The sequence below is a fragment of the Falco naumanni genome, chromosome 10 (assembly GCF_017639655.2).
Source record: "Falco naumanni isolate bFalNau1 chromosome 10, bFalNau1.pat, whole genome shotgun sequence".
In the NCBI taxonomy this organism is placed as follows: domain Eukaryota; kingdom Metazoa; phylum Chordata; class Aves; order Falconiformes; family Falconidae; genus Falco; species Falco naumanni.
Window position 1 is genome coordinate 15,942,719 of NC_054063.1, and position 15,293 is coordinate 15,958,011.

Below are 15,293 nucleotides of genomic sequence, written 5' to 3' on the forward strand. Positions count from 1 at the left end.
AGAGTCTTCACTCAATTTGATGCAGCATAGTCTGCAATACTAAGATGAATAAGCTTCCATTTGCTGTAATTAGAACTCCCCTCCAATCAAATTCCACAGCCTTTCTAGAATTAGTGTTCTTTTGAATGAAAATCACATGAACTTACAGAAAGTAAAAATATTATCTTGCATGCAATAAATATAACTGATGCAGTAAGCCCCCAGTTATTCAGATTCGAATGTTGTATTTGTTCCCCCTCAGCCTTCACATGGGAAGTTCAAGAACTTCCCTACATGAGAACCTGTTTGCCATACGAGCCGCCATATGTTTATTGCACGAGCTATAGCCTACCTTTCCCACATCTGTCTTGTTTTTCACTTTTTTTACTGAACTCAGAAGAGCTCTTCCGAGAACACTGACTGCTGCATTATTCTTGAGCACAGTGGTCACAACTCATCTGAACAGAAAACTCATTTCAGCAAACGGGCTAGTGAACACAACAGAATGAGCCCAGTGCTCAGGCCCCTTCTCTCTCCCTTGCCTCATCTACCCGTATTACACTAACGCCATTAGTGGGGTTTCACATCCATCTCTCTTTCCAAAGAGGGTTCATTTGACACCTCTGTACCGCAGAAATGAATGTTTCAAGGTAAGGACTGATGATAAATGAAGCATAATTAATGCATTGTCGATTAGTCCAATGCGATATTGACCATATATGAAGAGACTAAAACTGTCTTACCGTACACTTTGTGCTCATTGTAATGGTCAAGGTGAAATCCGAAGAGAATTCTAACTCTGGAGTGGATGCGGTATTACAGTCGATACGCTATGAAAAAAAATAATACAATTCCATCAGTAACAGAGCTGAATTTAAATCAAGATCTTCCTTTGGATGAAGGTTGTTCAGTTGCTCTCGTAATAAGACTGCCTTTCTAGGGCAATATTCATTCAGCTCTCCAAAAATGTGAAGTGACTTAAAACCCAATTAATCCTATCTGCACACTGAAAAAACACCTAAGCCCTCTCTTCCCCAAATGCCAAAATAAACAGACACCTTGACTAGCAGAGGTAAGGAACCAGACGTAGTAGCTAATGCTGGTCAGAAAAGTTGCTCTTGATGATAGCTGCCCGTTGTTGAAATTGAAGTAGCTTTCACAGGCATCATCACCTGTTTTACCTCTTGCTCATTTAGTTCATGCTAAACCACAGTATGAAACTGATATAGGTTACAACTGGGTCTTTTTGATTTGGCAGGTTATTTTTATATTGATCATTGAATAATTAATGGTTGAATGGGACCTCTGGAGACCATTTAGTCCAACCCCTGCTCAAAGCAGGGTCCACTGAAGCCAGTTGCTCAGGACCACGTCCAAATGGCTTCTGAGTATCTCCAGGGCTACAGACTCTCCGGGCAACCTGTGTCACTGCTCCATTGCCCTCACAGTAAAACACCAACATATACTGATCTTCAAAGGCAATTTTGCTATTTTAAAATGAACGTAAAATAACAGCATCCAGGATAACAGTGGTAACATTGTCAAATTAAATTGCAGCTTGCATTTCAATATTCTGATTTATTATTTCTATATATATAAAATGAGAGTTTTTGAAGAGCGGTAAGCTTCAGTTTTCAGTTGGTCTTAAAAATTCCACCACATTTTTTCACTCTATGAAATTCTTTAGTTTATATATTCAGTTAAAATGCTTTATTGAAGAATGTCATATACCGCTGAAGTTTAATGTCCTATACATCATTAATCAATATTTCTTGATGCTGTCTCCTCCTTCTTTAGGCAATGTTTTCCTTCATGAAAAGTTATAATATAAACTATACAAAACAAGCAGCAGCTCATCTGAGCCGACATGCTAAAATATCTTCTACAATAACCATATGATAAATAGGAAGATTTTTAAACTTTCCCTCAAAAACATAATCCATTTGTTCCGTGGAGTGGCTATCGATGGAAACAATTTACCTATAATGCTACTGTTACCAAACTCATTAATTTTAGCACTTTGAACTGTAACTTTAGCAAACGAGCTCAGGCACTGACTTTAGGTTATTTTTAAAAACCACGACTGCTACTGAGAACAAATGAGTATAAAACCATTAACCACAACCATAATGGAAAATGCTGTGTGATGACAAAACTGGCTAAGCATGTACAGCTCATCTGGACAGAGATCGCTCATGACATATATTCAAGGGGCACGTACAGTACTGTACACTGTAAAGACCAGCAAAGCATTTTCCTTCTAAAACAGCAGCAGCTTACAGACTGCATTGGCCACCTTTTACTGTAGTTATTGTTATCACTTTCCAGGTTAAGACGCTGTTTAAATTTGTTTGCCTAACAAACTGATAGAGCTCAACTTATCCATGCAGCTGTTAATTTAGATCACATTATATGTTATTTGTTTTCTGTATAACAAACTTGACCTATTTGCAAGAAGTATTCAACTGCATTTCCACTTGAATCGGAACATGCAAAATGTTATTAGAGAATGGAGGTGGGAAGAGCACCCACGCCTCGCTCATTGTGCAATCAGACCTGTCAGACTGCTAACAACTATGGCCTCCAGTTCCTGACCTCAGTACCTCTGGTTTGTGCACATTCATTCGCTAGGGGTGGAATTCACCCTCCCCTACAATGGCATGTGTACAAGGTATATTTCAGCAACTGAGTCGATTCACTACCCTCTCCTTACACCCCAGGAAAACAGAGATTTCTAGGCCTTAAGGCACACAAATTATTATAGGTGTCCTTAGTGATTTTATTTCACTGACTCTAGAAGCCTACTCAACAAGCTCAAAATAAAAAACACAACACATCTGTAATGACTCCATCATCTTTGCTGCTATTCCCCATCACGAAGCTGCAATAAAAAACCAAGACAACACAGAAAAGCACGCACAAAATTAATTCAATCAGTACTGGAGAAACTACTGTTGCCTTTTCAGACATGGTCATTCTGTTGGATGAAGCTATGGGTGATAGTGAGTGACCCTCCAATCAATTTTAATCTTTAAAGGCAGCTATCTTGGCACAGAAAGAAGTCCCCCCGTGACTCAGTAGGCTGACTGCGGTGAAGAGGGAAGCGAAGTAGAAGAAAAGACTCCAAGGGTTTGGGGTTTTTTGGTACAGTTTAAATTTCATTTACAGAACTTTTAACTTACTGGAATACAAGTAAATTTGGGTTTGGATACAAGCAAATGTACAACAGAACAATCTAAATACGGACCAATTACTTTAAGAGCTCAAACTTGATAAAAAAAAGGCAATAAATACAATCAATACAAGTCTTACAGTCTTAACGCCAAGAACCTTACTGCAGTCATATAATTTTGAAGATGTCTAAGTTTGTGTATGCATGCTTGTGTGTATTTTTTTCCCCATCCTCCATAAAATAATGAAACTTCTAATCTGACTGTTAAAATATATAAGTACCACCGTACCTTAATGACACTGGCTGTAGATATCAGTGTGTTTGGGTCCAGCACCTCCACAACAGCTTCTGGAATTACAGCCTTCTTCATGCAAGACATGTCAAAGCCATATACATTTTCCCAGAAAAGCAGCTTGTCCACATGTTTATTCATATCCCCAACAGCTACTAGACTAATGGTGCAAATGTCAGGATAAACTGTAACAAGAGAAACAGAGTAATGAAATCTTATTTTAGACATGCATAAAGAGGACTTTTTTTTGCCCCCTCTTTAAGATTAACATCTTAGAAGAAGAAATAACTGTCTTCAGCTCTAGGACAAGACACTTCTTCTGCCGCTTCATTTTCTGGTGTCTCATTTGTCCACAGAAGAGACTAGACATTGGAACTTAATTTTTCCACACTACCCTGGTAACATGTTTATGTTCTTTACAAAGTATCTTTGCAGTTGAATCCCACTTCCAGGAAATGACTGGAAACTTGGTGTCTGAAGAAAATTATTTGCAACAGCTTATTCTGGCTTCTGTCAAAAACTGACTTAAAACGTATTTAATAACTGTAGACACCCATCCAAAGGAAAATTCAGGTGAGGGCTTTGCAGTAAGAAAAAACCTCTGTGAAAAGACCTTATTTCCAGATAACAGCAAATACTCTTACTCAAGAGTTGTACTCCTGTTTCTTAACAGCTCTGGCTGGTACTTGCCTTAAAACCTAAAAACTATTTCTGAGTACTGGCGAGAATAACCACTCTTCTATCTGCATCTTAAGAGTATTGAAGTCACCCAACAGACAGAACTTCCTCATTGATTGCTTCCACGGTTTCAGGATGACAGCTATCATTTGCATACTGTCTTCACAGTCGTGCTTTCCCCTCTCCCAAGAATATCTTCAGAGCAAGGACCTATTTACAGGTTTTCCAAATTGTAGTGGAAAACTGGCATTTGCCTTTTTAACAGCTGCCTACAGCCAAGCCAGACAATCTCTTGGCTATCTCTATCCACTCTGAGTTGGAAAAGACATAAAGAACAGCTGCTATGAACATGGCTGTCTACAGCAATATCAAATAGTAAGAGAAACTCAGTTTCTATTTAGCTAGACTTCTTTCCACATAAAAATTCCCATATTTTGTTTTTAAGAGTTTCAAGCCACATACATTGAATCCTTGATTTGGCTTCAGAGCAAAACACCGACTAATAAACACCTTATTTTATTTTTTAGTGATACATGAAGGTGCCAGCATCTATAAAACTGAAACTAAGTTTCTCTTTTCTTCTCCAAAATCTGGTGAACTGTAAAATTCATATTGTCTTCAGCTCTGCTTGAAGTTGTAGCTTATCAAAATGAGTATGAAGAAATCATTGGTATAGCATGGTAAGTCAGAACAGCTGAATTTTTTGCCTTGTAAAATACCGAAGATAGAAACAACAAATTGAAATTAGACCTTTTATATAGAGAGTCCTTCATCCTAAAGGAAATCATCTTATACATATTAATGACAAAGAAGAGTCTCTCCTAAAGCAGCGCTGTTTTGGTTTTTTTTCCCCCATATGAAGGCATTAAGCAACCACCTTTACTTTTAGAAGGAGTAGTTCATACAAAATATGAACACATTGTCATTTTTCTCACTTTGACTGTTTAAACCAGAAAAAATAAATATCAGCAAGCTTAAACTGGAATCCCATGGGTAAATTATCATCATTCCTGCTTTGCAGATGAGGAACTCAAACCAGAAGGTTTCTCCAGGAACAGCCTACAAATAACTCAGCAGTAAAAAAGGCAGTTTGATGAGTATCCAAACAGACAGGCGTCAAACTGTCTTGTCTGAAACAAATCATTTGGTTCCAAGCACACCTGAAAGCTGTCACACACGCAGCAACCCCCACCCCCCAAAACCAAAATCCAAACAAAACCCCAACATCTGGTGGTAGGAGTATTTGCAAGTAGTTTCCGGAGCCACCAATAAGAGATTTCCATTTTTTGAAGATTTCATATTGCTGTTTACTAACTAGTGTGACAACTGCATTGTATTTGGCTTTACCTCCCAGCATTTCAAACCTTCAAGAGCCACCACTGATGCTCCAAAAATTAATGGACAGTGTGAAACAGACAACAAAAGCAAGCAACTACAGCCTCTGAGGCAATATTTTTCAGGTAAGGCTCTTCATAGGATGAAAGGAGTATGGTGAGAAAAGGGATAAAAAAAAAAGACTGAAAGACCCCAGTTACAAAATACACTTAGAGAAGCGAGCTAGCAATGCTGCAATCAAAGAAATTCGAAGGAGAAAGTAATCAACTAGTTCATATCCTTCCTTCCCCAGACTAGCGCACGTTTCTGCAACCATCTTAACAGGAAAAAATTTACCATGTCTATCGAGTGTGAAATATTTGAGCAGGATCAAAATCAGTCTTTCTTTAGTCTTTTCATCCTCACAGCAAATCCTTAAATCAGCAGCGAAGCTCATGATCAATTATACAAAACATTAAGAACACGCAAAAATGTAAACATTAATGCTCTAATCTAATCTGCATTTTTAGTTTAGCCTATCAATAGCAGTAAAAAAGAAGACAATGCCTTGTTCAGACTTCACAAAGAAATTTGTGGTCCACCAACAGGGTGCAGGCGAAAGGCTACCGCAATACATTAAATTCCAAATTTACAGACCCACCCGTGGCCAGAAGCATATGCTATGCTTAAGTTTGACTGGCAAAGTAAGCATCTTATCTAAATATCAACCTAAATCATCTAAACTCTGTAGTGCTTAAGTGTTTAAAAGCATCTGCTTAAAACTGCATTTGCCATGTCACCCGTTATCCTCGATTCCCCTGGAAATCCTCTGCTCCTTCTGGAGCATCCCATAACACTTCCCTGGGTGATCCTGACAGACTTGTCGTCTTTTTCTCATTAAGCCTATAATTTAATAATTATTCCTTCTCACAGGTGAAATGAACGAAATGCTGATTGGACAAAAGCACATACTCCTCCATGCTCTCACAGATTCATTGTTTTGACCATCTGTGTCCTTCTCGACTCAGTGCCCCCAAGTCATCTGTCACTAGTAACAGCTCACGTGGTGGACAGAATACGATGGGAAATCCTTTATCTCTTAGCAATGCCTCACAAACTTCAGGACACTGAAGGGTAAGGCAGCAATCCTCCAGATACACGGAAATAATTCCAAGTGAATACCATCCTCATTTTGACATGAACAAGCAAAGAGTATTATGCCTTGAACGATGCCTTCCTCACCTATGATGCTCCTCTTCAATGTGCACGGCATTCAAGTGCATGCAAAAATCTATACTCTAGCAACTAATAGCTGTAAAGAACAAACAGATGGGTCCTGGACAGCAAGAATTTTATGTTCCCAAATAAAGCTATTATATACTGTACACATTCCCCTAGACAGTTTTGATATAATCCACTTCAGCATGCCAATAGGCTAAATTTAAATAATGATGAAATGACTGACTGAACGCGTATCTAGAAATTTGGATTCTATTCCCGGCTCAGACACTGGAAGATTTGGCCAAATGGCAGCCGCTTCTATTGCTTTTTTCAGCTTTCACACAGTCCTTGTAATAGTGATCTTGAGCTCAATAGTATGGAGTGGCTTGAGATAAAAATCAAACTTAGTGGCAGATCCAGGAGTTTCTCTGGTAAGACTGTGCCTCAGAACGAGCTGTTTCGGCTCACCCAAATTTGAATGTGACAACAGTTCTGCTGCTTTGACCCACACTGCAGAAGTGTCTGCCCGGCTAAGCTGATTGCTGAGCAAGTTGTCACCAGTCTTCGGCACAACCACGTACCGGCTATACAAGCTGGCAGCAGAGCAGTAATTGTAAGCGCCTTAAGGAAGCAGCGTTCCATTTAAAATCTGGCCATACCAATGGGCAGCCGTGCAATACTCAAACCTCCAAGGATAAGTGTACTGCAGAACCAGCACACACTGTCAGAGCAAACGCTGGGAGGCAAAGGGCCCTAGCAAACGTACCAACCTACAAATAGAGAACAAGATACTACTGCAGTTTCAACAGCAGTCCAAAATTTCCAGCCCTTTTCAGGTGGCTTGGGAAATCGTAGCCAAATATGAAATGATTCCTTACTATTTTACAGAATGTCCCCAGATCTAATTATATTACAACACAAAGTTACCAGCATCTATCTATATAAAGTACACCACAACGGTGTTCCAGATCTGACCAGACTATTCTACATTACCGAAAACAAAAAAAAAGCTCTTAAATCTGTCACATTGTTCAAGTGGATTCTGAATATGAACTGCAGTCTTTTGCCTGTATATTTGGCTTTGTGACCAAATGTTGAACAATTGCACAAACCCCCTTTTTTTCTGCTGTGCTCTGTGGCATACAGAGCTCACTGCAATCAAAGGGAAGCACTGCAGCGAGCAGTGTTACACAGCCATTAATCCAATCATTAAGTCAGCGTAGTGAAACTAACTATGTGCACAGTTAGCACAAAAGAGGAAAAAACCCCAGACTGATGACTATGATTGAAAAGGTCAATATGAAATACAATACTGACAAAGGAATTAAGGACAAGGAATAAAGCATATGCAGAACTCATACAGGAAACCGCACCACATGAGGAATAATATTTACAGGCATTTAAAGACTACTTAAGATGACACTATCCAAGCTACTTAAAAGGGTAAAACAATTCTACTTCAAAATAAAACCTTTTTGTCCTGTCACTTCTCTGCCCTCCAACCACAACTAAGTCCCACCGGGATAGAATAAACATGCTTAACTGAAACAATGCAATTCCATTAATTACTTCATGTGGTTTGTTGTGTTTTAAACTATGTCCTCCCCACAAAACTTCCCTCCTCCAGGAAAACATCCTCTCCACTTCTTTAATTCACAGTAGCTTACTCAAACAGTATCACATCTTACAGAATAGAACTTATTTTCCTTTGTTTGTAACTAGGCAGAAACTGGGATTTTGAGAAGGGAAAACAAATACCCACATGTATGGGAAGAAGTAGGGAGGAAAAATTTAGACTGTATTTAAGCATAAATAACCCCCTTTATTCTTAAAAACACCATTAACTTGAGACCTTGATACCCCATCAAATGTTCTTCTATTACCCATACAGTAAATTAATGCCTTCAAGCTCCAACTAATGGAAACATTTTTCATTTAGACTGGCAACTTTCTCATCCATGCATAGCTTATTCTACGTCTCTAAGATCATTTAGTTTCCCCCCAGAGCTAAATTTATTAAGAGAATTATGGACACCAACCTGAGCCTCCCTCTGCCAGGTATTTGTCCTTTGCATAGATGACAGAATCCAGCATTGACTCAAAGAGGAGGAAATAACCCTGTTTATAGAAAAGGGAAAGAATTTAGAAATCATTATGCTTCTTGTGTAGCCTATTTAATGAATCTACTGATAGACTTCATCAACACAGTTTAAGAACTTTATACGGCCATACACCTCTGTAAGAGCCAGCACCCAGCAAATTTCTCAACAATAGCATTATCACTTCAAAACTTTAGTTACATAAAGCATCATCTTTAACGTCCCAAATTGCAATTATCTAGCACATACTAATTTAATAAATTATAGGCAACAAACATCCAATATATACCAGCAATTAACTGACAGAGTCCTACTACATCCAAAGAAATCAAATTCAACTCAAACGAAGTGAAAACCTATATGTACTGATTTTTTACTAATAACTCTGAGGGACTATGCAGAAAAAAACCCCAAAGAACAAAAAATCCCCAAGAAAATCCCTTCCCACTTAGAACTGCAAGTTCTGACCATGAAAATCATTGTTAGAGGAACACATCTCTGCTACTTCACATTTGCGACCTCGTGGTGCCCAGTCCCAGCTTGGGCAATGCTAAGACAAGTGGAAATAAATCATACACCTAAGACGCTGGTTCTCTGATGTTCTGTCATTTAGCAGCACCTGAACTTAACTTCTCAGGATAAAAATAGTTTGAACTAGATTTATGTAGTTTTTCTGGTGCTGGGATTAATTTTATAGCAGGTTATTTATACTGCTATAGATGCTTAGAACAACTTCTTGCAACCTCAACCAAGTCAACCATTTTCTGAAATGGAAAAATTTCTTTAAACATTTCTGAGATATAAAAAACATACAGCAGTATTACATACAATAAGCATTTTATATAAAACCTCCGGTTTCACAACTACCTTTAAGTCATATGCAGATTTCTAAGAGATACACAAGTTCTTTGTTTTACGATTTACTGATTTTACACCCCTTTGTATCTTCCCAGTTTGAGTACAACCTGTATTCTTACCGAATTTTGCATCACATTTCATCCACATATACATTCTTATGACAACAAATCAATTCAGTTCAGACAAATCATACCAGCGTACATTTTGGTTTTCCACTTAGTGTTCTAATTCTTATTTTGCTTAAAATGCAATTTATCCACTTGCCTGGACTTACACACTGATTGCCACTAGGGAAGGACAAAAAAGACAACTGGCAGTCCAGAGTTTGGACCTGCAGTCCTACAAGCCCAGTCAGCAGTAACCAAACACGGCAAAACTAAGATTTTTTTTCCTTCATCTTTCCTACACTTCCAAATTTGTGCAGTCATAGGAATTTCTTTAATTTTTTTTTTATTTTTATGTCATCACGCCACACTACTGAAGATAAGACAGCATTGCATGGGAACAGTACTCCTAAGACCACCGAGTTTACTTCAAGTTTATGCAGTCTTGGATGTTTATTTTGCCTAAGGCTCTTGGAACAAAAAGTGCCTCAAGTTCAGAATTGCTTATAAATGTCACTGTCCACAGTGCAGCCTTCAGAACGGAAAACAAAGCTAGAAACCGGAAACTTGAAGCACAATGTATTTGTTTTCAATAAGAACATGGTCTGGCAGTAATGAAAATGCCCTTTTCTCAGCCTTTTCTTTGGCTAACAGGACAGTGCTCTGCTGGACACTTTTCTTCCAAACGCTGCCTGTTCTCCCACTTCACTGTTTTAACTTTTGTGAAGTCCTTAGAGCAAGTCCCAGAATGAAGGCTACTGGTCTGTGAGCAATATGATTTTTAGTAAGCTTTGCAAAATGGTTGGACAAGCCAGGAGCTCCAGTCTCACGCACCAGGCAGAGATGATTTTATGCCTACCGCAAGACAAAAGCACAGAATGAAACCAGAGTGTTCTTTTTTATTCTTATTCTTGCCATTTTTAAAAAAGAAAATGGTTAGTTCATACAAATAATTTTGCTACGCTTTTAGCTCCAAGTGAGTTGTTTTCACAGTGTTTTAAAATATAACTTCTAGGACTATCTTAAGACTAGTTACCAGCAAGAGTCAGTAAATTATAAAGCGATCACCTCTTATTTCTTCCTGCCCAAAATGCCCATCACCTACAACATCTACCGAACAAGTGGAAGAAATACAGCTGGAGGATGCACCTTCTCATGAGAAATACAGTGAAATTCTCACCGTCCTTTCCTCAACCTTTCCACTCTGGCACTGTTGGTTCCCCCCCACACTCCAAGTTCTATCTTCCCCCCCAATTCATTACAGCATTCCTGTAAGTTACATAAACCGTCAATGGTACTGAATCAAGTCATTTATTACTTATACCAAAGCGTTTTGCTCGGTGTGCTCTGCTCATCTGTAGTGTAATTTAGAATGTAATTTCACAGGCTGCTGCCTCACCTGTAGGGGTGCCATCTGGAAAGAGAATTATACCTGACTTCTTTTCCCCGTGATGCTGTGGGGCACTCCTGCTTCCACCCCAATAACGTTCAGAGTTGTTTTTTCTTAAGCACGCATTAGCATCCTCAGAATTAATTACTGTGAAGAGATCTCTAGGATACAAATCTGTGAGCCGCATATTAATAATTCAATCTTGCTAGTGGCTAAACTATGACACATTAAAGGTGACACATTCTCTGTTAGAGACAAACTGAATCCACCCCGCATCTTAAATGTTACAGTGTCATACTATGCATTTTCAACTAAGAAGTTGGACATTTCTTTCTCAAAATGAACATCAAGTTTCTTATTTTTATATTTTCAAAGCTGAAACAAATTGGTTGCTCTCCAGCTAATGACAAAAAGACATATAAAACAGATTTGGGCAGGAACAGAAATACACAGCAGAAACACACGGCCCTATTGAGTTAACTCTGTTCAAGCATACGTCTGTCCTACGTCATGTCTGGCAAGAATTCAGCTATCAAAAATGCATGAGCACACTGACAAATCTGAATCCAGAAGAATATGAATATCACTACAATTCTTATATATCCCTTATATTTTTATTTTGTGTTTGTAACAGAATTGTAAAAGGCTCACAGAAGTCTGACAGCTTAATATCCTGCATTGTTTCGTTTTCCTCTGGTACTCAAATACAACAGTACTCCAATATTTATTTTCATTTTAATTCAAATCTACATAAAAATATTTTACCAATTGATCAAAATTTAAGTATAGGAAGCTCTTTGAACATTAGTGCTTCAGTATTCATCATGATATTTTTCATGGAGAAAACGAGATTAAGCCTTCTATTAAATAGATATTTTATTATTTTCTGTAACATAACTGAACCTGGTCTGGTACTCCAGATTCCTAAGGCCCAACACTAAATATTTGATCAATCAAAGGCAGCTATGAAGTCAGTGGCCCAAAGAGTGGACTTTTTTTTGGTACATTATTTTCTTAAACTGAAGTTTCTAACTACAAGATTTCTACTAGACTACAGAGTAAAAGAAGCCTGACTTGTAAGACCTTATGTAAAAGACTGGACAGCGTATTCTAATTTAAAAAACAATAAAATGTAATCTTGATGCACAAGCAGATGCACAAAACTGATGTAGCCCCTATTTTGTGAAAAATTACTTTTACTTGAGAAAATCCCCCCAAAACCTGCGGTGCCTTTAAGTGAGAAGCAGCAGCTACATATAAAGTCCTCTGCATGCTCTGCTGCAGCACCATTTCCCTCACGCTAAGTCAGTCTCCGTGCAGATCTCTCATGTATGATTCAATTTTAAAGAAAAAGGAAATAATTCATTACTGACAGAGCAAGCCCACACATTTAAAAAACACAGCTTGACTTTGTTATTATGCACACCCTGTTGTGTCCTTAAACAAGTATAAGGTGACTGAGAACACAAAATGGGAAGATCTGAACAGCAGAAAGCAGATACTCATAATTAGTGTTGGCAACAAAATTAAAAAGTCATGCAAGGAAATAATATTCCTTTATAAAAACCATTTTTCTGTGAAGAAGTTAAAGCATTCAGCTATATAGTATGTTCAACATTAACCACACACACAAAAAAAAAGCTCGATTCTTATGTAGAAGTATAAATAATTACTGTGTTATAGGTATAGAAACTTGTATTAATGCATCTCCTCTTCCTAATAGGAACAACAGAGAATATTAAGATTACAGAGAGACTAGCAAGTGTTAAAGCAGCACCATCACTGTAGAGCCATCAAAGGAATAGGGGAAGGAGAAAGGAGAGAAAAGATGGTTTCCAGGGTTTCTGACATGCTCACTTCCTATTTCTTTTCCCTAAATCCTGAATATCTCCATTCATAGCCTACCCTGGTATCACTTCAAGATCATGTAACAAAAAAACCAAAACAAAACAAAGAAAAGCCAAGGGGAGAGAGGAAAAATACTAGCTACCTGAGCAACCATACAGTTAGACAGGAGCACTGGATTCTGTCCTTGGTTTATTTTAATTTGAGAGTCCATCTCTTGACCAGTTTTTCCTTGTGTAAAGCTCTATTGCATATTCAGTATCATAAAGCACTGCATAAACCCACAATTTATGAGAACACACTGTACTCTAACACTGTATTTTAGACAACCATCTCAGACAATCACCTCCCGCAGTAAAACCCCTTATAGACAAGAAACGCGGATATTTTTCAAGTGAATATAATCCTTAACATCTAGCTTTATAGTCTTAGCTATAAGTAAAAATGTACAGAGAGAAAAAAGATCTGCACACAGATGCAGCTGCATAAGAACATTCCAGAAAAACATTAGATGCATTTTGTTTCTTTCTGCATTCACCCTTTCAGTAAGTAACCTGTGGCGTTTACAACTACACTACCAAAAATCCATGTGCAATCATACAGCCACCTTTGTATGTTCACAGCAAATCTTTTCCTGCCCAACATCCAATTTAACAAAAAACTAGCACTTCACATAGCAGCTTATTTCAAACAAATATACTGTATATACAATTACTGTGTTTACAGTTAAAACATCATCCTTTCTTAAAATTCAGTATTGCTAGGGAGAACACACAAATGTGATCCTGACTGACAGCAAGTCTATGGTGTATACAACTCAAAGTTTCCCACCACCTGTACAAACAGCAGCACATTCAAGTCAAAATTCTGAGCTTGCAATGAAATTTGAGAATTTGCAAACCATTTTCAGGTCAAGCCACCAACTGACAAGTGTCTTCAGTCATTACACCAAGGTGAAAGCAAATCACTGATGTGTGTTCAGAAATGATTTGCATCAGACTGCCACTAGGCAATGTATACAAATACTCAACTAGATGTACCTTTGCTTAGAAACATAATTCATCTAAGTCTATGGTTCAAATAAGAAGCTAAGAGATCTGCTTTTAAGTGCCCTGTAGTACAAGCAGAGAAGTAAAAAAAAAAAAAAAAAAAAAGCTAGAGGTTGGTACCCATAACCACTAACAATAGTTTGTAGTTTCACAAATTAAGGCTTTCGGAAGTTCCACACATCAGAGTTCCAGGCCACCAAGTAGGCTGGCTCACCAGAAGCTTAAGCCCTGCTACAGAGCATCACCTGATCCTGGGCAGGGAAACCTCTGCAAAACCAAGACCAGCACTGAGATCTTGATGCAACTCATCCATTCTTACATTTAAATAGCCTTGTAGGTTTAAATGAGATATTTGGCAGAACTTCTTCCCTGTGAGGGTGGTGGGACACTGGCAGAGGTTGCCCAGAGCAGCTGTGGGTGCCCCATCCCTGGCAGTGCGCAGGGCCAGGCTGGACGGGGCTGGGAGCAGCCTGGGCTGGTGGGGGGTGTCCCTGCCCCTGGCAGAGTGCTGGAACGTGCTGATCTTTAAGGTCCCTTCCAACCCAAACCGTTCTATGATTGTCCAAGAACTGCAAGACTTCCTACTTACAGAATCAGTTTGGTTAGCAGAACAGTTATTACTTGGCTATTCTTGCGTTATTTCTTAAGGCAACGTGGTTTATTGGGGAAGCGGCTCCTCAGTCCGCCTGTTCTCCCTTGTGCTCCTGGTTCACAGCACACAAGCTTCTTGTGACAGGCTGCATACTTGACCAGTTTTGCTTAAAGGAATGCACAGCTGTCTTCAGACTGAAAAGGTCTGCACAGATGTTTTTTTCTGGGTCTTCAGTAGCCTGACAGACCCTCAGTCTTCAGCACTCTGCCTTCTGGACACTGGCTTATGGTCTGATTTTAACTATGTCAAACACGCATACTTCAGATGTCACAAGCAATGCATTTAGTCTCTATATTAAAAGCAAGATCACTGTTTATTTCTTTCATAGGCTTAAATAAAGCCACTGAAGTTGCTCATCACTCAGCCTCTAAACCTACAATTTGGCAAAACCAGATCCAGATGAATTTAAGTAGATGGCAAATACACATTTAAAATATTATTTGAGATATATACACACACACTCACACACCCCTACTCACCATGTAATATTTAGGATGCTTCTCCCATTTTTGCATATTTTAAGGGAACACATTTAGAAATGAAAGGAGAAGGAACAGCAAGCAGTTTGTGGAAGTCATAGGTCACTTACACAATGAAGAGAATGATCATCAGAAACCATTATGGTGGAGATGCTTATAAC

At 38.6% G+C, this 15,293-nt stretch overlaps 1 protein-coding gene across 4 annotated transcripts in view; it reads right to left on the reverse strand.

The window, feature by feature from the left end:
- Positions 1-15,293, reverse strand: part of PRMT3 (protein arginine methyltransferase 3) — a 63,795-nt gene that overhangs the window by 23,081 nt on the left and 25,421 nt on the right. For all 4 annotated transcript variants that reach the window (XR_005829900.1, XM_040608449.1, XM_040608451.1 and 1 more), the window contains 3 exons: positions 8,696-8,774; positions 3,441-3,628; positions 723-809 (listed from right to left, as the gene is read on the reverse strand). Coding sequence is in view for 3 of the 4 variants with exons in the window: in XM_040608449.1 (XP_040464383.1) it covers positions 723-809; positions 3,441-3,628; positions 8,696-8,774 (354 nt within the window). In the remaining variant the exon portion in view is untranslated. The remainder of the gene's footprint in view (positions 1-722; positions 810-3,440; positions 3,629-8,695; positions 8,775-15,293) is intronic.